Genomic DNA, 23,659 nt, shown 5'->3' with positions numbered 1-23,659 from the left:
CACCATGGAAGCATCCAAAACAAGAACAACAGTAAACAACAGCAAAGCAAGTAGCAAAGTAAAAGAAATGTCCAATCAAGGTTCTAAACCAATAAGACTTTATTCAAACTTAAAAGACAGACAAGCTGTTAAAAACCCTAACAAGCCACCTGTGTAAGGAAATACGAAGTTAATGCAGGGGGAAAGAAGCACTCTGGGTTTTGAAGAACGGGGGACTCTAGGTGAAAGGTTTTGTAGGAAAGTGAAATAAATTCAGGACCCATGAGCAGGTCTTAAATGTTAGTAGGGCATATAGAACAAGGCCCAGGCCCACTGAGTTCTACCTTTTGTCTTCTTTCGGTAGCTCAACAGTGTTGAGCTGGGAGTTTTGGGAGCTTTCCGGTGCATTGAACCTGATTTGAGATGGCGAGCTGGTTCAACGGGATTCAGTAATGCAGTGCGATTCTACAAGCAGCAATGGCACTTGGCTGGAAGAAGCTTGGGACAGGCATACGTTTTTTTAATAGATGTGGTTCAAAGGCTTGACAGGCCCTTAAACCGGAATGCATTGATTCGACTTTACCCACGAGCTGGCTCGAATGTTATAGCAATGAGATACTGTTCAACAAGTGGCAACAGCTTGAGGCTCAACGAAGCTTGGGGCAGGCAGGCAACGTTCGGTTTGGGGCAGCTTGAAAGATGCCTGAAGCGGTTTGAAGTGTAGGGCGTTAAAGGCAGATCTGTTGGGTCTTAGCAGTGACTCGAAGGCATTCAGAGCACTCAGTGGCTCGAATTGGCTTGAAGTGACAGAGCGAGCAAAAGCAGCTTCGTTTTGTCCTTGGGTTGCTGTGAGACCCCCCCACTGGGTCTCTGAGAAAACGCAAGTCTTTCTTTTGCCCTTCCAAGCCAGGAAGGTGCTAAAAGGGCTTGCCACTTCATCAGGCAGAGTCCTGGGCATCAGTGTCCAGAAGAAGCCAGAACTTTTCAATCAAAGGTCACTTGAAATTTATATAACAGACCTGGTAGCAAAAAGTACTGTTGTGTGTTGGCCCTAATAAGGGAATAGTTGGAAAGTGGTTGCTGTCTTCCTTTAAGCAGGTACATGTTTTATTTGTTAGAATTTTCAACCTCCAATTTGAGCCTTTTAAGGAGCTAGACGGACTCCTGGAAGATCAAGACCTTGCATGGGATTTTCAAGATCTTAAGGCTGTCTATACCTCCAGACTAGACAGTGAGGCCATTGAGACTGCGCGCGTAGTGTACGATCTGGAGCTGTAACGGGTGCGTTGATACAGATCAACCTGCTAAAGCCACCATTATTGGAAATAATAAATCAATTAGGAATGATAAAATTTTGTTTCTCGGGACCGGGGATTGGTAGAGCACTTTAAAGTGGCCGATAGATACGAATGTTATTATAAACCATACATTCTAGTAATTAAGAGCCCTGGTGGCCATATCCAGGACCCTGTAGATAGAGACAGGGTATCAGCAGTCTATGTTTCATGGCATTCTCGGCCATCGATAAAGTGGGCTCGCCTTGAAGAAAACGATAATATCCTGGGATTCTACCAGACCATTCTTGGGCAATTAGATGTTCTGTGCAGCGAAAGCTGCCCGGGTGCACAGGTCTTTGCAGAATTGGAATCTCTTATTCAGGCTTCTAGGGCGGTGGTGAAGTCGCATGCAGCCAATGGGTGCATTACTAGAAGCGATAAAGCTGTATCTGCCAAAAGTGAACAGAGTGTATCTGTCCAACAAGGTTGTGTAGGGACGGATACTTGGCATAACCATTTTTACGAGCTTTATGATGAAACAAGAAATAATGTTTTGGTTCCAGCTGATGTGCTGGTAATGCAGAGTGTACAGCTGGCGGAAGGACTATGGTGTTTCTGCTTTTTTCTGTATGGGGTAGCTAATGCAATTGGGTCACAAAAGGGTGGGAAAGCGCTGGGACCAGACAAGATACCCGTGGATTTATTTAAGGATGAACTAGTGGTACGGACCCCAACCATCTGCTGTTTTTTGTAATGCATTGAGTCCCAGAGTCCTGGAGGCGGGCCAAGATTATTCCGATGTACAAAAAAAGTGGGAGAGACTTGCCAGCGAACTATCGGCCCATATCCCTATTGAACGCCCCCAGGCAAAGTTTTGCTAAAATATCATTTAAGCAAGTACTTTGGAATCCACTAGCCATCTTCAAGGATTTCAGGCGGGGAAAGTGTACAGTTGCCCAAGCCTTTAGATAATCCTGTAGAAATACGCGACTCTGAATAGGGTTCAAATCTATGCAGTAAATGTTGATCTTAAGACTGTGTTTGCTGGGGTCCCGCGTGCTTATTTGTGGCAGGTGCTGAGGGACAGATGTATCCCAGGCCACCTTTTGGCTTTGATTCTACCTTTATATTCTGAAAATCAAGCATCTCTGCGTTTGGGGAATGGATGGGGAGCTGACAAAACCATTTAGGGTAGCAAAGGGAGTGAGGCAGGGGTGTGTGCTGGCCCCGCTGGTATTCTCTAGTTATATTAATGAGAACATTCGTGATCTTGTGGATACTTGCATGGACCCTCCAAGGTCGAGCCAGGGCACAATCTATTCTTCATTTTTTGCTGGTGATGCCGATCTCCTGGCAACTACCCGAGTTGCATTAAGAAACACAGTGGACCGTTTCTGCAAAAAATGTAAGGCCTTGGGATTAGAAATAAATGCTGTAAAAACGAAGGTGATGGTTTTTCGGCCTAGATTTGCTAAGAAGGGTTTGACGAGTATTGATGTGGATTTTAATAGATTAGAACAGGTGCCCCATTGTGATTACCTTGGTTTGCGATTTCATGAAAACTGCCAGTGCACCCCTCATATTGCAAAGGCTAGTATTACTCTAGAATGTTACAGTGGGGAGATTTGCCCAAAGGCATGTGGGAGGAGCCATAATCCCGGCATTGGAGGTTTATAAAATACAAGCCAAAGCCTCTGCATCACATGGGGCAGATTTATGGGGACATTGTAAGGTGCACAAACTTGCTTCGCTGGAAAGAACTTTCTTTCCCTTCCGTTTAATACCCCTAATGTATTGTTGCCCATGGTAACAGATCTTGCCTTAATTGCTGATGAGATTGGATTTAGGCCTGAGATGTATTGGATCCAGTTATGGGGGACACCTGGACTTGTACGGTCTAAGAAAAGGTGGACATTCTCTCCCATGGCTGCTGCATATTAAGATTAAGGGTCAAATGCATTCGGCCTTGGTGCTTTTTGGGACAATCCCTTACAATTAATGATATAGAACTAAGCAGGCAGCTATAAACTTAATCGATCAAGGATGAGTCTTCCTGTTGTCTATTATTATTGGGTTCCCAACACCTGGAATCCAAATGACACTTTGGGTCTGAGAAGTTTTGGGATTGTGGTTCTCCCCCTTACGCACGAGCACCTTTTTACTTTGATGGTGGCTAAATGTACTTGTTCATGGAGGGCCTATTTGGGGCGAGGGAGAGGAAACGGTCACTTTATGTTTTTATGTGTAGGCTTTAGGGCCCTGGGAGTGAGCTATTTGAAGCCCCTGTTTAATGTGTAAAACATACATAGAATAGAGGAGGCATTCGCAATGTGCAAGAAGGCAGGGAACTTGAATATACTTATCTTTTTCAGGAAACATTTGCATCGTGCATGGTTGAGAAGACTTTACCTGCTAAACAGGACAGCCCAATCTTAGTTCTATAATTAATGCTTTTTGTCCCTTTTTTAAAGTTTCTTAATTGTTAATAGATCGCTAATATCTATATTGTCATCAAAATCCCTATTGTGTGTTGCATCTGCACGTAACGCACATGGTGCTATTGCATTATGCTTTGAATTTGCCTTGTATCTTGTTAAAGCTGCAGAGGAAGAGCCAAACACCTCTACCAGAAGCTCCGCCCCCATGTTGCCTATATGTTGGGAGCCGGAAATTGCGACACATGCAGTACCAGTGAGGATGCCTGTACCGCAAAGAATTCTTGAAACAAGGTATCCATTGAGAAAACCCTATATGCATTCTCAAAGAAATGATGGTCTTCTGGACAGAGTCCCGGAAGAAGTGTGAAAATGGATGAGAAAGAGGACAGGTGACGTCATGCGAAGCAGAACTGACACACCCTGAAAAGATACACAAGATGAAAGAACATAGACATTCTATAAGATCTGAAGAGGAGGTGTCAAAGATGAGCACATTTCGGGATCGAAATGAAGATGCTCATGCAAAGAAACACTAAAGAAAATGCAAAGTCATTTTACATTTGTACAGATCCAGTAACGCAAGTAGACAAAGTGATCTTGAGGCTGGCTATGTAGTGAATAGATTGCAGCTATGCACCAATGTATATACCTAATGTATAGAACCTGGATGTTCCACAATGCACTTTAGCAAGACTTGAACTCTGTGAATGGAAAGGGCTTCAGTGTGGCGCAGTTGGAAAATAGCTAATGGTGAAGGAGGATTAAAAAAAGGCTGGCTGACTGGGCCAGCACCAAGAGTCGAGGCTACCGTGAGCATGGTTGTCTGTCAAGTAGTTATATGAACGTGAGAAACAAACAAACTTCTGTTCGCGGTGGAATGAAAAAACACTGAAGGCGTCAGGAGTTCATCATTTAATAGTATTTTATGCAGCGAAGAAATCGAAAACGTGGTCTCCAGTCACATGGTCAGATCGAAATAGACTTTGGGTCGAGCTACACTGACACCAGAAAATAAAACCATGCCACTCTACCTTTTATCTCAGGCACAGAGAGCTTCTGCAACGCCAAGTTCAAGGCCTTAATTGAATGGCAGACTGCAAGAGTGATGGTAGATGTTGGGCTAATTGGGAAGGGAGGCATGACCAGGCCGACCCCCCACGCCCAAGCACCTGGGGTACAAGCCTGCATGTTGCTAGCGTGTGGAATATTCCAGAATGGTACAAGCGTGCCAACCAATTGTAGAGGGCCACGTAACAGAGAGCCCTATAGTTTGTGTAACCAATGAATCGTCGTGTATTTTGTGACGATTAAGATGACTTGCACTAGAGGAGGGCTTAGTTGTCCACCTGATGTTAGAGACCCAATCACAACCCCTGTCAGTATGGAACATATACTTAGATGTTCCCTGTAAGCCTATCATATCCCCAAGTAGGTTTTTGTAGTTTGCTACGTAGTGTGACGTCAATGATGACAAATTTTGAGTATAAAAGTTGTGTTTTTAATGAAATTCATCGAGATCGTGCTATGCAACGTCTGTTGATGTCTGTTGTAACTCCGTTTTACATCATTGCAAATAAAACAGTACTAAGTTTTGCCAACTTCCTGAGTCAGTTTGATTATTGCTGTATGAGTAAGTTCTGCATCCCCATCCATCTCTAATTATTGCTGCCTCATCTTAAAGGACTCAGGGGCCTATGGGTTCAAAGCCTTGGAAGCTGTTTTATTATGTTTTGTATATGGATTTTACTATGAACTATTGTTGGATTGTGATGAAAATCTTGGTTTTTATATTCATATTTTTGTATGTATTGTTTTATGCAACTTTTATGACGTTAAGCTGAAATAAAAGATATTATCATAATGTATTTGTTTAGTTCCATAAGAACTTTACAAAAATGTTACTCATAAACAATCTACACAATCTAAAACAGTCTAATACAGCATTCTAATATCACATATATTTAAGATCATGCTAAAACATTCTAAAACATCTAGAAACACCACGTCAGGCACTTTGAAACATTATAAACAGATAAAATCAATAAATACATTTTTCATTTACAATGTGGACACAGGTTAAAAATATAAGAACTGTTCCCCAAAAGAGTTTAGGAAGAGGGTTCTGCACCATCCTTGGAAATCCTTATCTTCATCAAAAGGCTGGGGACTTTGAGCAGTCTTCACCCCAACAATGTTTCAGTGACATCTTCTGAAGGATGCTTAAAGATAGTTCCTTACAGACCGCTCCAAGATGACTCAAAGAGGATTCCTAAAGATGATTCAATAAAGGGGAGGTCTCACCCCCCCCCCCTTATTTAGTCATGTTTCCACAGTGGAGGGGTCCATCCTTGCAGTTGTAACAATGGTTATCATTGTAATGTCATCTCCCGAAGTGCCGTCTCTGAATGAAGTTAAGTGGGGTCTCAGGAGGGAAGTATGGCCTGGGCATATTCAAGATGGCCTTGACTTCAGTAATTATCTCCCTGGTGTGACTTTCCCATTATGTTGCTTGGAGCCCTTTGGAGCTCCAGCCCTCCCTCCGCCTCTGTAGGAGGTATGTCCTGAACTCCCAGAAAGGTACCAGGCATTTCCAGCAGAGAGCAAAGAGCTCCCTGGGTCAGGCCCACCAATGGTGTGGGTAAAGCCTCCAGGCCCAGGCACTAATACCCAAAAGGCCCTGCAGCTGCACATCAGACTGGGTTTTGCCAGTTAATTGTATCTTTTCATATGCCACTATATGTAAGAAGATCTTGCTATATATGTATATTTAACCACAGCCGTGCCACCATGCCATGAGGGTATGCAGTTAACTATTGTTCGAACCATGGGTGCACGCTGTTAAGGGCAGCCGATGGCTGTTGGAAATAATTTGATTTCAACAGGAAGCTGGCAAATCACATTGCAGTTGCTGGTGTGCCAGTAGAGTGGGTCCAGCAAAGGACACGTGTGTGAACTATACTTTCTAGCATGGACTATTTGGAAAGTGAGGTCTGTTTAGCAAAAACGGTCGGGATTGCACGCATTCTGTCACAGAGTGACAGAGCGAGAGCGACAGTAAGCGAGAGGGAGCGAAAGAGCACAAGCCAGAGAAAGCGAGCAACAGCTACAGACAGAATGAGTGAGAACGCGATACAGACAGAGAAAAAGAGTGAGAGAGCGAGAAAGCATAAACTGGAGGGAGAAATCAGGACAATATTGGCTGATGATGAGAACTCACTGCCTCATACAATATAACAGGGCTGATTTCTTTACGGTAATGATGGATGGGGTTGGTAAGTGGCCCCACTAATGTGTTTTATGATTATTGCCGCAATATCACTCTGTCGGTATCCAGTCATAATTTCGAATACAATATATTCGAATGTAAAAATGTCGAAAATATTTAGTCGAAAAACAAAAATGTCGAAAAACAAATGTCGACTTTTTTTCGACTTTTTTCGATTTTATGTGTTAATAATAAATATTTTATTAAACTTTTTTTAAAAAATAATTAAAGGTATTTCCATGGGGGGTGGGGTGATGGGGAGGATGGGGGGGATTGGGGATAGGGGTTTGGGATGGTTTTTTAAATAATTAATTAATTATTTAATATTATATTAAAGATTTTTTTAAAATAATTAAAGGTATATCTATGGGGGTGGGGGGGATGGGGAGGAGGGGGGGGTTGGGGTAGGGGTTTGGGATGGGGGGGTTGAGGGGGACCCCCCCCCCCCATAATAAATGTTACTATCTGGGTAAAAAAAAAAAAAAAAGTGTTTTGGGTTTTCGATTTTTTTTTCGACATTTTTTTTTCGAAATTATGACTTTTCCTATTATATGTATGTTTTTCGACTTTTTTACATTCGACATTTTTTTTTCGACATTTTTGCTATTCGACATTATGTTTTCGACTTTTTGTCTATAAACCCACTCTGTCCCATTCCCACATGCCATTTGAAACACTCCTATATGTGCCCACTGTCATGTTGGCCCCTGTGCTGGTGTCTATTCATGTTCCTCTCCATAGAGCGGGCCAGGCCCTCAAGGGCGTCAGAGGGAGATACAGACATGTGGCATGAACAATCATACAACATTATTTATAAAGTAACAACATTCACAGTCAATTATCTTAAGAAATAGATCATTTGTGCCATGCCGAGGTAAAGGGGTATTTATCTTGTTACAGCGGTCTTTTGAACAATATAAACCCCGATTTTATTTTGTCTTCAATTAATCAGCATTTTTGTGAAAGTTGCATTGTATACAGCTGCGCGCTATGTACGTAAATGATCCAGGAAGGTATTCCATTTCTTTTTTATGTGGAAAATAGACACGTTTGACATTATTCAGACAGGTTATTCAAGGTTTTATTTGAGAAATAAATATTTCTAAGACATATCCATTTCACTACTCACAACACGCATTTCACTCACACCGCTCTAAACTGCCCACCCAGGCACATCTCAGTAACTACACAAATATTTAATAAGAAACGAGCATGTATACGTGGCTTTGTCTGAACATTTTAAAACTGTGACCCTCCGTATGGGTTTGGTGGTATTCTCAGTGCTTCGACTGCCAAACAGATTTGCCATTATCGCCCTAGTTCACAATGGTACATCTGTCAGATTCCGAGTTTAGTTTAGTCGCCATTTTAAAGTTCTTTGGGGATTAATTGGATATTGGAGGAATTACGCCAGGTTGTGATTCTGCCATTGGTAATTCTGGCCTTTTTCTGTAGGAAATACAGCGGTATAAATATCCTTTAACATTACATAACATGTCAGTGCTTGAGGTATTTCCCCCTTTTGGGATCCTAACTCACTCATAATTGGCACACTGAAAAAAGTGGAAATCCTATTACCACCTGTTTTGTCCCTTACCATCCAACTCATAATAATAAGGGCGATTGGGCCTCATTACAAATTGGGAGGTATTCTGGCAGTAAATCTGCCGGAATACCACCCAACGGAATTACACTTACTGCCACTTGGTTTGCCGGATTACAAGTGGTGGTGGTGGATTTACCGCCGGATTACAAATTAGTCCCCATTAATTTGGAGTCCATATGACTTCATTGGGGATTTCAGCAGTATTACCGCTGGCGGTATTACTGCTGTGGTAATTCCACTGATTTTGCCGATTTGTCCGCGGAAAGTGAGAGGATTTACCTCCAGCATGATGCTGTGGGTAAATCCCCCACTCCAGGGCTAAACTCGTAGTATGGCGGAGCGGGAAAAGTGGCAGCAATTCTGTTACCGCCACTTTCTTCCCGCACCGCCATACTCGTAATGAGGCCCAGTAATGTGTAAACCCATACGTTTATGGAGCACCACATTCTGCTCACGGTGAGTCTGCGTCAGGAACCACTCAGGAACACTTTGGCAAATATAGTATTTACAAGAAAGCATTGTACGAGGCACTGCACCCAGTGAGTAGACACTCAAGTGTGGGCCCCAAGGCATCCATGCACTTCAGAGGTAGATGCTCCAAACCCAGAGAACCATTTTAGCGGTAGGCGAGAAATCCAGTGGAAGGCGACCATTCACCAGTGCAGCATGTGTGCCTGTCCTTCACACAGAATACCTCCAGCGGTCACACTGGGGAAAGCAGCAGTGCACCGCCCCAGCCCGGGGACTGGAATGGTCATGTGAAAGTAACCAGCAAAACCAGTGTAATGTCAAAAAGAAAAAGAACACATTTTACAACATATAAAAAATGAACAGTAAAGATGAAAAACAACAATAAAATGTGTCTAATGACTTCAGTATTAGATAGGAATTTGTGTGAGAAACACTGTATTTTTGTATAAGTAAAATCACCTTCGAGATCCACATTTTAAAGTAGAGGGACACCCTCAGAACCCTAAAGCGTATTGATAAAAACCTCTTCCATAACAATTGTTATAACCCTTGGAATCCTGAGAGAACCTTCCCTTTGGGCAATTTGCAGGCTGTGGGAACTGGTAGAGCCTGCCAATGGTTTTGAATGCTATATTCCAAGGCTACCAAGACGGAGATCCTCCTCATCGGCACACCATCTCCATCCTTTTCCCTCACTCTCTGGCTGGCCTCCCTTGGCCCTCCTCCTACCCCTACCTGCGAGGCTAAGAACCTTGGCGTCATCTTTGACTCCAGACTTTCCTTGTCGGCCCATATCTCTGATGCCTCTAAAAAGTCAAACTTCCGACTGCACCTCCTTAGAGGTATTCTGCCTTTCCTCTCCTTCCCCCAGAAGCTCATGGTATCCCAAGCTCTGGTTCTCTCTAGCTTGGACTATTGTAACAGCCTCTTTCTAAACCTACCTGCCTCTACTCTCCGCCATCTACAACTTATCCAGAACAGGACTGCGAGATTTGTCCTTGGCCTCAAGCCCTGGGATCGTATCTCTCCAGCTTTGAAATCTCTCCATTGGTTCCCAGTGGATGCAAGGATTAAATTCAAAACCCTCTGCATTGTCCACAAGGCTCTCTGGGGCCTGGGTCCAAAATACCTTCAGCTATCCCTCCGCAAATACCTCCCCTCTCAAGCTCTTCGCTCCTCTAACTCCCTCAGGGTCAGTCGTTTTTCAAAGAAACGAGCTGGGGGTAGATCTCTATCTTCGTCTGGGTCCTCCCTCTGGAACAGCCTCCCTGCCACTCTAAAACTTGAGGAGAACCATCTCCGGTTCCGGAAGCATCTCAAAACCTTCCTCTTTGCTTCTGCTTTTGCTCCCCTTCTCCCCTGCTGATCTGCTCTCTTGGCACTGTGCACCTGGCCACCCTCTGTCCCCTGGGCCCAGGTACCTGCTTACCCTGCCACCTTCCTGCACTTCCTCCTGGCCACCCCTTGCACTGGGGACTGTATCTGTACCCATACAGCCCCCCCCCAATTTTTCTTCTTCTCTGCACCTATTCAGACTTACCCAGTCTGCTGCCTTAAACACAGCACTTGCCACTTGCAGGCTGCACTACCACAGTTTGCCTCAATTTTCTATTTATTTTATTTATCTGCGCTCCTCTGCTTCTGCACTTTCCACTCTCCCCCTTCCATGCACTTTTTCCCTTTTCCCTTTCCCATGCACTTGCGCGTTCTCAATGTCACTGGGCCTAGTAAGATCGTTTTTATGTTGTGCTGTGTTCTCCCTTGTTCCCCTCCCTTGTCTGGTCGCGCTCTGAAACACTTGTGTACGAGCGCGATACAAATAAAATATCATATCATATCATATCGTATCATACCAGCAGCCTGGAGAATACCAGTAGCCAATTCCCTGTTACCAACCAAGTGGGTTTTTGTACTGAGAACTTCTATATACTTTTATATGAACCATATATTTTGAAGAGGGGCACAAGTTATAAATGCTTTATAAACCTTGCACTGGGGTAGTACTAGGAGTTAGGAGGCCGTATACCTCATTAAAAGGCCCAAGAGCACTCAGCCACATGTTCCATAACTCTGGGGCTGGGTCTATTAAGCTCAATTATAGCCCATGGAATTCTCAAATAGTGTTTTCATTGGACAATGTCCAGTATAGCTTGTGGAATAGCTCATAAAGACTGTAGATTGTTCAGAACGCTACATTTCAAGGTTAGCAGTGGTGCGTGCATACCTGTAGCCAATTTCTTAAAATGTATATATGCCCTATATCAAAGTTAATCATTATGTGACCATCCAAACGTTTTGGACTACAACTCCCATGATCCTTCACACTTGAATATGCTGGCTGGGGATAATGGGAGTTGAAGTCCAAAACATCTGGATTGCCACAAATTGAGTAGCTATGCTATATAGAGTCAAGAGGGACACAGGTTATGAAAGATGTGTATACCCCCTCCTTGCGCCGTAGTTGGGTGGTATGGGCCCATAAACCTTGTCAAATATTATTAATGTGCTCGGGCCCATAACACACGGTAAAGCCATCAAACCGGGTCTATAAAGCTTAATTATAGGTTTAGTCTTGGAATGAAGGAGCATGGGAATCCTAGAACGGCCAAGCATATTCTGTGTAGGTCCACAGCAACAGGACTGTTCTCAGAGAAATGTATTTTTAAAGTGTTTCTTTCATTTAAGCGGCTTTCTGTCTCCTTTTAGAGGGCCTGTGATTCATGATCTGTAGCCTTTTACAAAGGTTAAGGAAACAATACTGTGAGTTATGACATTTTAATTTTTTTCACTTCATTCAAGGGGCACAATCTTTAAAAAATAACAAAACTGAGCTCTTTTTCGTAACTTTGATTTCTACGAAAAGCTCTTTTTCCAGCCTTGCTGTACCAGGATGGAATACACTTCCTTCTAATCTTGCCTTGATCCTGATCGTTTTAAATTATGGAAAGCTTTGAAAACCTGGTTGTAGAAGTCTGTTTTTAATCAAATTTGATATTAGGATGAATTTGTATTTCTATCGGATCTGATTTTGAATGTTTTGTAATGTTTGATATCTTATGTAAAGGTTTGTGAAGAGATCCCTGCGTATTGTATATGTATATTTGTAAAGAACGTAGATGTTTTTTCACGCTCTATAACATTTTTAAATAAAATAATCAAATAAAATCAGTGAACTTCATTGTCCATGCATCATTTTAGCTGTGGTTTCTTTTTGCTTTGGTATTCGAACTGTTACCCCTTGGACAACTGTGGTGTGAGCATCTGTATAACCCATCGCTTGGTCGCCCCATCTCGGCCTTCCCCCCCCCCCCCATTCTACCTGAGAAACTCATCATCTCTGCAGAAACAGAGTGACTGCTGTGGAAAGCAGGAGCTCTCCAGCCTTGTACTGCTTCAGAGAGAGTTTAGTGTCATTAGTGCAAGGGGCAGACATCTGCGTGCAATCTGCAAGTCACCGGATTGAGTCTGGGCACCGCCGCCTCCGCCTTTCTGCCGGCAAAGCTTGATAACATTCATACCATTGAGTTGGTCAGAGGTAGCACCAGACACATAAGCACCAGGATACACTGCAGTTTGTGGAGTACACAATATAAGTAGCTGTGACTATCACTTGAGGACAGATTGTGGCCTTTGCAGTTCATAAAGTATGTGCAGATAGAGCTGGTCAAAGGCCAAGTGACCCTCACAGGCATGTGACTCTGCCCTGCGCCTACCAGTCTCTCAGAGGACCTACTTTTCAGGAAAAGAATCCTCTTTCCTAGCTCACCTCTACCTATTCTAAACACCACAATAACCCTTTGGCTGTTTGGAAGAAATCCCAGATTTTTTACCCCCAAATTCTCAGGTTGGTACCAATGTATAGTCCTCAAAAACAATCTTGCTGGGACCAGTCCGGCAGTCGCAGAGAAATTCCAGTCCATCCGCGTCTCTGGGGGTTATCTTCAGCCTTCCTGCCCTAGGTGAAGGCAAAGGCTTTTAGCACCGCCCACGCTGTCTCTCATTGGCTGGAGCATTCCATCGCTTTTCAGGAGGCTGCCAGGGCTTGTTTAGTCTCCTGGAGGCAACGAGAAATCATACAGACCTTTTATTACACATGCATAGGTTTGCTAGGTTTGTCCTTGATTACACTTTTTGGGACATACCTCAACGTCTTTTTTTTTAACGGATCATTAACTCTATTGCACGATATGTGTGTGGGAAAAAGTAGAAGAAACAACCCACTGCATAAGTCAGAAGCAGGCCTGCCTAGAGCCCAATCTCCATGTCTGGATGAAAACCTTTCTTTTCTGCTATACTTTCCTTTAGTCCGGACTCTTCTGCACATTTACTTTTGTGGGGACTGCATTTGCATGAGTTTCTATCTCTCAAGGAGGGATAGAAAATAGATTGTTTTAATTTACATTTCCCAATGACTGCTCCGAATATCATGTGCACAATACGAATAGTGCTGGGGTGTGGATGCCGGGAGTCTATAATCCGTAAGTGTTGGGAGCGCACACGCATCCCTAATGCATTGAAGGAGGCCTGCCAGCGCACCATGTGCAGCCCCAAGAAAATGCACAGCTCAACCCTCTGAATATGGTGGCCTGCACATTTCTGAGGGTCCAGCACCTGAAAACAGTGCATGCTCTGTGCTCCTTTCACAGACCTTATGTTCTGCAAATCTGGACCATGGAGTGTAGTCAATTTCATAATTGGCCCTGCACTGTAATCCCTTCACCACCATTGCTCGTTGCTTTCCTCCCCATGGGCTATTGGTGGAGACATCCTCGAAGGCATTGGGACTGCTGTGGACAGCAACAAAGTAGTGCTTCTAGGAAACAATGTATTAGCACCAACTCTATGCCCTGCTCGTGTCAGCTTCAATACCCATGTGCCCATGGTTGTACTGATACCCTGCGGCTCTGTAGCGCATTGCTTGCAATACACTTTCTACATACCCGCCTGTGAAGGGATCACTCGACAACACTATCCGGGTCAGTCGCTTCTCCAAGCAATGAGTTGGTGGTAGATCTCTTTCTTTGGCTGGGGCCTCCCTCTGGAACAGCCTCCCTGAAACTAGAGGAGAACCATCTCTGGTTCCAGAAGCACCTCAAAACCTTCCTCTTTGCTTCTGCTTTCAGTCCTCCTCTCCCCTGCTGAATTCCTGGCTGAAACTGTACTGGTGACCTGGCCACCCTCTGATCTCGGGCCCAGGTCCCCTCCCCTGCTAGTTACACACCTGCACTGCCACCCTGGCAACCCCCACACTCGGGGACTGTTTTCTGTATCCCTACAGTCCCCTACCATCACTTGACACTTGATGTCTGCACTTACCATTGCACTTGCCACCAGCTGGCCACACTTCTCTTATTCTTTATTTATTCTACTACCCCATGTACTGCACTGTCCCCAACGCCCTCCCACTCCGCACTTTTCCTCTTCCACCTTCCCCTGCACTTGTGCGATCTGAATGCCACTTGGCATTGTAGGATCGCTGTCTCTGTCTTCCCTCTGTCTCCCCTCCCTTGCCGTGTCGTGCCTTGAAACACTTGTGTACAGGCGTGTTATAAATGCCATATCATATCTATTTATTTATTTATATAACATACTTATAGCCACATGGCTTTGTATATACATGACAATTAAAAAAACACTTATTAAAAACATTCTTTTCAAAGCCTATACAAGACATCTTAACATTTTGACAATCGTATGATAAAAGGATACAATATAGTGGATTAAACTAGTATCATCTCCTAACAAGAAATTCCACCATATATCAGTTATGGCATTCAGATCTATCCTGTTACTATATGACTTTAAATATTTCGCCCGAAGGTTCCCCAAACTTTCACAGTCCACTATTAGGTGACTAAGAGATTCAATTACCTCACATCCACACAGTTTACATTGCCTGTCTTCATATTTCAATCCATATTTAACTCCCCTTGTTTCCAGTGCCTCTGAGTTGTTGAACTTCATCAACAAATACATGCGGAATGTATTTGTACTAGGATAAGCTATAGCATATTTGGGTCTAGTGGCTCTCACAGCCCTGAGTTGGCAATATGAGCCACTATGTGCTTTTGTTGCTAAATCAGTCATGTGCTGCTCATAACTGTATTCTTTTAATGTTATCTTTAACCATCTTTTCAAACCCATCTTCCCCATCACATTAGTGAAACCATCTAGCCATTTTACATGCAATTCCTTCAATGTTCCCATTGTGCCAATGACTGAGCCACCTTCTAAACTCAGATACACCTGAACAAAGGGGGTTATGATTGGATCAATCGGCTATCATATCATACAATATCATATCATATCAAACCTTAAGGATTTGGTTAGTAAGGATAACACATCCATTATAGCAAAAGCATTATTCCACAGTGTACATCTGTGTAGCAATCAACCGCCTAGCTCAAGCTGTCCTATGTCAACGTATTACACCCCACATTTAGAGCACCGACAGACTAAGATCTCAAGTGCAGGTATCATTCAGTCCCAGTTCTTCTTGCATTCCAGTGATTGCATCCCCTATCCCTCAGCCCACCAAAAAACCATGCAAGTGTTAAAATGCAATGAAATGGGTCAGATTTAATTCCCTGCAAGTGGAGGCTGCAAATGCACACTCGATGATAAATGGCCCAATTTACCAGGATGCACTTGCCCACTTGGCCTCATTCTGGGGGTCAGTCGACCAACGTACCTACGACTCCGGGATCTGTGTTTGACCTCATCGTCACAGGTTCGAATCCCCAGAGGTCCACTCAGCCCGCAACTATTCAGAGTCCAATAAAATGAGTACTATGCATTCTGGTAACAATACATATCTGTTATCAATTGATAAACTATTTGTGTTAGGTTCGAATGGGCCTAAATGCAGACACTTTGGCTGCGTTAAAGGCTAGTGTTAAGCCCTACGGTTATCTGGTTTTCTTGCTACAATAGTGCAAACGATGTGAAGGCATTGCCCAACCAAATCATTTCAAATGATTTGTGGCTGAAGAAGACTGATCCAAGGAGACTCCCATTCCAGATTTTCATTAGGGACTTAAGGAAGGGTTGAAATATGTTATAACTAATGTAATCCCTTTTCCTGACAGTGTGACTAAGATGGATGAGCTCGCCCTGCAACACAATCAATCCTTGCTGGACACGATAATCTTAGGCCACCTTCTATCGGACAGCAGGACAGTTCAATCTCTTCCTCTCGGAATGGGCTGACCTGGCCTCCTCTCTACTCTCCTTCTCCTCTCAATTCCTCCTTCTGGGGGATCTCAACATCCATCTGGACTCTCCTAAGTCCTAAGGACCTTTCCGCAACCTATGGAATTCTCTCTCCCTCTCTATCTTACCTTCTGGCTCCACACACACAGCGGGCCAAACTTTGGATGCTATCATCTCTACCAACATCCCTTTCACTGCCTCTCTCTCTTGGACAGACTACTCTACTCTCTTCACACTTAAAAAGAGTGACAGCGGCTGCCTTTTCCGCCACCTACTCTATGCCTCCTACTCGTGCGGCTTACTCCCACCCTGACACAGCCCTCGCTAACCTCAATCTCTCCATCTCTAACACCTTTGACACGCTTGCCCCTGTCATGAGGGTCTGACTGAAGCCTTCCAAAAAGTGCAACTCTTGGTACAACTCTGATCTGGCTGCCCTTAAAAGCAGGCAGACCCTGCGACAAACTGGCCTGCCGTCTCCTTCAAAGGCAATATTGCTTCTGCATCCACACCAAGAAAAGAGTCTTTATTCAAGCCTGCATATCTGTGGCATCAAACAACATGGCAGAACTTTTCAAAGTCTGTAAGGAACTGGCCACTCCTGCAGCAGCCTCCTCTTCTGTCACACCCACCCAAGACCTTTGCTCGGCCATGGCGACACACTTCACTGCAAACACCCAAGACATCCTTTCCTCTCTCTCCTCCACACTACCGCACCTCTGGAGACTCCCTTGGCCCCTCCACCACTTCCCTCTTCTCTCACTTTCATCACACCTGATGAGGTTGCCAGACAAGTCCGGTCTATGAAGGCCTCATCCAAATAGGTGGACCCCTGCCCCTCCAAAACCATTAAGGACAACATTGACTCTGTCGCTCCAGCCTTGGCTTACCTCTTCAATCTCCCTTTTGCCACTGGAGTTTTCCCTACGTCTCTTAAGCACTCCATTATGCACCCTCTGCTTAAGAAAACCTCTGGCGACCCCTCCATTCCGGCAAACTACTGCCTCATCTCTATCGCCCCTTTCCTGGGCAAACTCCTCGAGAAGTTGGCAATCTCTCAGCTCACCGTCCACAGTGAATCTGCTGGTTGCCTCCACGACCATCAGTCTGGCCTCATTCTGGCCTCATTCTTCTTGACCTCTCCTCTGCCTCAGACATAGTAAACCACAACATCCAGATCACACATCTCTGTTACACCCTGGGAATCACAGGTCAGGCTCTGGCATGGTTAACCTCCTTCCTTTCCGACTGCCAATCCCAGGTGGAACTTGGGTCCTTTCTCTCTACTATCACTGTTTCAACCTGCGGTGTTCCCCAGGGTTCTAACCTATCCCCCGGGTTCTTCAGAGTCTACATGGCTGTCCTGGCACATGTGATTGCCACTTTCATCGCTAACTTCCAATGTTATGCAGCTGACATGCAACTTTCCTTTAGGCTACCCTCAGCCACCTCCTCCACCTCACTCATATCAGACTGTGTCTCCGCAATTCAGTCATGGTGGGCTGCAAACAACCTCTGCCTCAACGGCAGTAAGACTGAGAGCATTCACATTGGGCTCCTGCTCCCGCTTTCCCACTCTCACTCTGGCTGGCCTCCCTTGGCCCTGCTTCTGCACCCACCTGTAAGGCAAAAAACCTTGGGCTCATCTTCAACTCCACTCTCTCCTTCTTCCCTCACATTTCGGACATCTCTAAAAAGTCCAACTACCAGCTGCACCTCCTCAGAGGTACTCTTCCTTTTCTCACCTTCCCCCAGATGCTCACTGTCTCCAGAGCCCTGGGCCTCTCTTGGTTGGACTACTGCAACAGCCTCTTTCTCATCCTCCCTGCCTCTGCTCTGCGCCCTCTGCAACACATCCAGAACAGAGCCGCAAGACTTATCCTTGGACTCAAGCCCAGGGACTGCATCTCTCTGGCGCTGAAATCCCTCCATTGCCTTCCTGGGGCTGCAAGGATCAAGTTCAAGACCCTTTGCATTGTCCACACAGCTTACTGGGGCCTGGGACATACCTATCTGCAACGCTGCCTTCCTAAATACTGTCACTCCCGAGCCCTTTGCTCATCTACCTCCAACCTCCTGCGAGTGAGCTGGTTCTCCAAGCAGAGATTTGGAGGGAGATCTTTATTCTCAGCAGGGGCCTCCCTCTGGAATAGCCTCCCTGCTGCCCTCCGTCTTGAGCCTGATCTCCTTAAGTTCCGGAAAACTCTTTAAGGCATTCCTCTTCTCCTCTTCCTTCTCTCTCCCTCTACCCTGCTAACCTCTTTCTCTGCTCTCTCCCCCTTTTCCACTCAGCTTGCCGACTGGCTGCTGGGTCTACCTCAGAATGTCACTGGTTCCTGGCACACTCGCCAGTCCTCTCGCACTTGCCTCCGGGCCTGCACTTGCCTCATTGCTACTGCACTTGGTCAAGGACCCATGGGAATGGCATCTCTCAGCACGTATCCAGTTTCTGACTAACTGGGCGCACTTGGCTTCTCCCCACCCCCCTTTCCTGAACCGTCTGTGCACTTGCACAATCTGAACGTACCATGCTTTGAAGATCGTCTATCTATCTTGCCTGTCTCCCCTCCTTGCATGGTGGCGCCTCAAAGCACTTGGAAAAACTGCAGCATCGTTGTCAGACCTATTTGCTGTCATCTACACTGTTAATTGTATTATATGCACTTACTCTGCCTGTGCAGACTTGTATCGTTCAGAAATTCAAGGGCTCTGAATGACTGTTGTTTTTTCCCCTTGTTTGCTCCCTTCTTGAGCGCTTTGAAGCACTTGCCTGTGTGTAGGCGCTTAACAAATAAACATTACCATACCATTTAGAACATTTGGGGAATTGTGATCATTCCTCAAAAGTGAGCAATGAAGTAGATTGGGGAGCTGTTGTGAGTCTTATGCTTTTAGACAGTACTGATGTTCTTTGCCCTGAGCAGACGAGAGAAGATGGCACATTGGGCAGGTATGCGTATACTGCCACATTGAAAAACAATGTCCAAACCGTACAAGGGAAAAACACCAGGTCTGAGCAATAAGGAAGGGCACATTACTGATCCAGCATGTGACAATGGTTTCATCTTGCAACGGTACATGCATGAGTTCCAAACATTTTATTTGAAATTGACATGAAATGTGTCCATATTTAAAAGGGGTTGACCCTGGTTGGATTTCCCAGACAGCTACATTAGTTGTAGATATAATGTTTGTTCAAGAGCAAACTATATAATTATTGCAGCAAGCAGTTGATGGATCCAAGTTAACTTGAAGCCCTGTTACCCATCATGTTCAATTTTGGAGATGAATACCAAGACTCACAAACAGCAGATTCCACTGAATTTGAATGTTGTTGCAGAATGCTATGCAATGCTATCAGGCCTTGCAAATTCATAAACATCCCACTAGATCTGCAGGATGAGTTCCTTAGTTTACATATTCGACCTAAGAGAAGTGCACTCGTCCCGTGCTAACGGGTGATAAAATACTTACCATTGCTTTCTGAAAAATGGTGCATGTCACCATGAGCAAGCTTCATTTTTGGTGCAGTGCTGCTACCCAAAGGCCAGCCACGTACAGTGAAACTTTGTTTGGCACTTACTGCAAAGTTTCAAACATCCCCATCATCGCTAACAGATTTGAGTACCTTGCAAATGGTGAGAGTGATATAGTAGATTTTGCAAGCACTGGCTAGGATTGCCACGACTCACTGCACATGTAATCCGGCACTCATTCATTAGTCATTTGTGACACTTGAATATCTCATAAGTTTATTCCATATGACTCCCTACTTTTCACAGCTTTATTGCCCCTCCACTTTCCTTGAGTATCAATGTAGTTGTCTTTATTTTGGGGAGAATAAATATCTACTCAACCTCTGTTTGTGGCTGGAAAATTCATCACCTAATGGGTGGGTAGTTAAGAGGATTAATTTAAAAAGCGTAATGCGTTGTCCATTGTGTAGTTGGAAATACACGTCTATTTTTCTCACTTCAAGATTCTAATGCTACACTTCATTCCTCTCATTCTCTTTGATCTTCGGACACGCGTTTTACGGACTCTCAGAAAGATACAAAATGGCAAAACGTTTGTGAAGAAACTTAAAAACACACGCTCTACATTTCCAATCTATTGAACATCACGGTTTCATCAATAGTGCCGTATAATCCTTAATTGCCAAAAACAGAAATCTTACAGCGCTTGTGCACTCTCATAACAGAACATTATCTAGTAACTCATTGGGTGCAGCAAATTATGCAGTTTGAGGTGGGACGCCAGGTAATGTCCTCTGTGCCTGGTGGGGTTGTTTTTAACACTATACTGGTTCAAAAGGTCAGTTAGGATGACAGAACATATACCAGGCTTTTAAGACCTTCTTGATGAGCCAGGTATGCAGCAAGCCAAACTAAAAGACATGGGGCCTCATTACGACTCAGGCGGTAAGGGTTTTACGGCGGCGTAAACAGCGCCGACCCTTACCGCCTGAGTACGAGGTCCCTTAGCGCCATGGAGGTTTTAACACCTGCTTTTAGCAGGTGTTAAAATCCATGGCGCTAAGGGACCATGGAGTTAATTACGCCACTGTAATTTACGGTGGCGTAATTAACGCCTTCCCCACTCCCATTCTGCCCTATGGGGCAGAATGGGAATGGGGAAGGGTAAATGGGAAAATGGGGATTTACCGCCCGCCAAGGTTGGAATGGGGCGGTAAATCCGCCAACCACCATGGCGTAAACATAGTTTACGCCATGGTGGTAAAGTCACGGCCCAGGCTGTAACTTACCGCCTGGGTCGTAATGAGGCCCATGGATCGTTACTAATAGTCCATGGCAGAGCATCAGACAATGGGCCTCATTACGAGGTTGCTGGAAACCTTGCATTACTGTTTCTGCCGACTGACATCCCGGGATATCACAGGCGGCCGTACAGTAAGTTCCCATCCCCATGGGGTCCCAAGGCACTCCATGGTAACGGGAACACTGAAGCACCGGCACCGTTGTTAAAGGTGCCGGTGCTTCAGGGAATTTTTCGGCCGGTAGGGGCCTGAAATACTGGCAGGTCAGGCCGGCTGGTTGTTCAGTGCACCTACCGGCAGAGTCAGAGTGACCCGGTCTGAAAAAGGTGCTGATAACGTGGTTGCTTGCACCTTTATTTCCAGAACGGGTCACTCGTAATGAGTTCAGAAATCAAAGAGTTGTGTCCAAATGCGCCAACCTGAATTTATTTTGAAACATTTTTTTTCATAACTCTCTCAACAAGTCTTTCACCCCTTCTTGCAGTGGTTCATCAGGAGAGATGTCTACAAATACAACTTATAAAATTCAAAATAATGGCCTCTACATCAATACTTCACATGATGTCATTTGTACTTAAATATTGTTCATTGCCTGAAGTGAATTTCTACTTTTGTTTTCTCTTTCTCTATTTGTAAACATGCAAAAATGTGAATCTTAAAATGTGAATGTAGTTTAACAGAGAGATTAATATTTCATACGACGATGATTATTATTTTATGATTAAATTAAACCGGTTGGCGCATTTGGGCATTACTCTTTGATTTCTGAACATATTTTTGCTATGAAGCAGTCACATTAGCGGGCATGTCCTTTTGCTAAAACAACTGGAAATTGATAGTTTATAATCTGTGTGGAATGGCCGTGGGAAAGTTTTGTTTTGACTGCAATTGTTTTTTCAACAATTCACTCGTAATGAGGCCTAATGATTATAATTCCATATCAAACAGCAAGATCATAGGGACCTCTCTGGGCCACAAAAAGCACAAAGGCAGTCCAGACTAGAAGGTCAACACTCACTATCAGACCTAGTCTTCTAAAAGGCGAAACCGTTACATTTTTGGTATGTAACAAGGGGTCAGTTGCTGATATGACCACAATGTAAACAAAGCATTCATTAGGAGCAACTAGAGTGCACATGAATCTAAGGTCCTCAGCAGAGAGCTAGACACATTGAAAAGAAAAAATAAATAAAGAACTGGAGCCCGAGTACCACCAATCCTTTGATCAAGCACTGATGGCAATAATTAAGACACGACCTGAGGAATTCAGAGATGCCCAGAATCATAAAATACAATATTTATATTGAAAAGTAGCTACACAAAGAGTTCTATAAGTCGAAGGACCAGACAATGTCTTGGCATTGTTCACTGAGCGTCAGCACTTGGGAGTGTGTGGAATTCAATGGCATTGGGCACCCGGAAGCCTCACTTAACATCCCGAGTGAAGTGAGGGCATTAAAAAGGGCTTTGCGCACCTAATGCCCAGGAATTCCACCCACCCCTAGTTTCTAAGTTCTTTTGCGGGGAGTCTTGACTGACTCCACCCGCCCCCCCCAAAAAAAATCACATTGGGTGAATCGCAGTGTCAGCATGACCATGTTGGGGTGGGGTGCTACGTCTGACATGCCAGGACAGAGCACAACACGTAGACGACCCAGTGCCAGCGCACTGCAGGAGCCATGAGAAGGGTGCATCTGCAACCTTGGTAGGAAGCTGGAAACAAGCAGCTTCCTTTGCAGAACTATGCCACTCCATGGAGTCATCCATTTGCCCCAGCTGGGCAAGAGCAAGGATTCCAAGCAAATACCGTATAACAGTGCCTAGAATTTGTGTGAAATCCTCATTCCTGATTGGCTGAGCCCAACTGATATAATCTCTTAAGGGTGCTAGTACAGGGAGTACTTATCCATTGATGTAACCGACAGAGGATGGATAAATGATGCGAGACAAAAAGCAAACGAGCAATACATTTCCCCAATAATATCATTGCAGGGCTGATAATGGCACACCTGTCGATGATTATGGTGGGCCATGTAGAAGAGCACCACACAGTCCCACCTAAAGGAGATCTTCTCAGTAAAAGAAATGAAAGCAGCGAAAGGCCCAAGGCTTCTAGTAAATTGCCTCGCCCTGCAGGATTAGCAGCAGCACTTGGCAATCTGCAGGATTATTGGAGCCAAGATGGCCTTCCATGTACAAGGAAAGGCAGCCAGTGCAAGCCAGAAAAGCCAAGAAAAAGTGAGAGCATCTACTGTGGTCTTGAAGGTTCAAAGTGGTCCCAAATGAGTACCTTGGTCGAATGAACAATCACTATCCACAGTGTGTCACCTGACTCGAGCAAAAAGCAGAAAAACTAGAACAAGGCCAGAGCAAGAGTTGAGATAGTGAAACAGAAGAAGAAGAAGAAGAATGGGGAGGAAGAAAAGATGAAACCGAAGGGTTTGTTTCAGTTAATTGGTCCATATACGACAACAGTGCTTGTCGTTTCCTGATATTTGTCACTTCCTTCCCTGGAACAATTAAACGAAATAAAACCTTCAGTTTTATCTTTACTTTTTTCTCTTTTTTTCTTCTTCTGCTCCAATATCTCAGCTCTTGCTCTGGCCTTATTCTATTTTTTTGGCTTTTTGCTCC

General features: G+C 44.5%; 1 protein-coding gene across 1 annotated transcript in view; it reads right to left on the bottom strand.

Moving 5' to 3' along the window:
• Positions 1-8,015: 8,015 nt before the first annotated feature.
• Positions 8,016-23,659, bottom strand: part of LOC138447679 (anoctamin-10-like) — a 221,506-nt gene continuing 205,862 nt past the window's right edge. Inside the window, exon 13 of the mRNA XM_069603947.1 lies at positions 8,016-13,090. Within this exon, the coding sequence (XP_069460048.1) occupies positions 13,061-13,090 (30 nt within the window). The 3' untranslated portion in view covers positions 8,016-13,060. The remainder of the gene's footprint in view (positions 13,091-23,659) is intronic.

The sequence above is a fragment of the Ambystoma mexicanum genome, chromosome 1p (assembly GCF_040938575.1).
Source record: "Ambystoma mexicanum isolate Mex_15411 chromosome 1p, UKY_AmexF1_1, whole genome shotgun sequence".
NCBI lineage: Eukaryota > Metazoa > Chordata > Amphibia > Caudata > Ambystomatidae > Ambystoma > Ambystoma mexicanum.
This window is presented reverse-complemented; position numbering and strand designations above follow the sequence as displayed.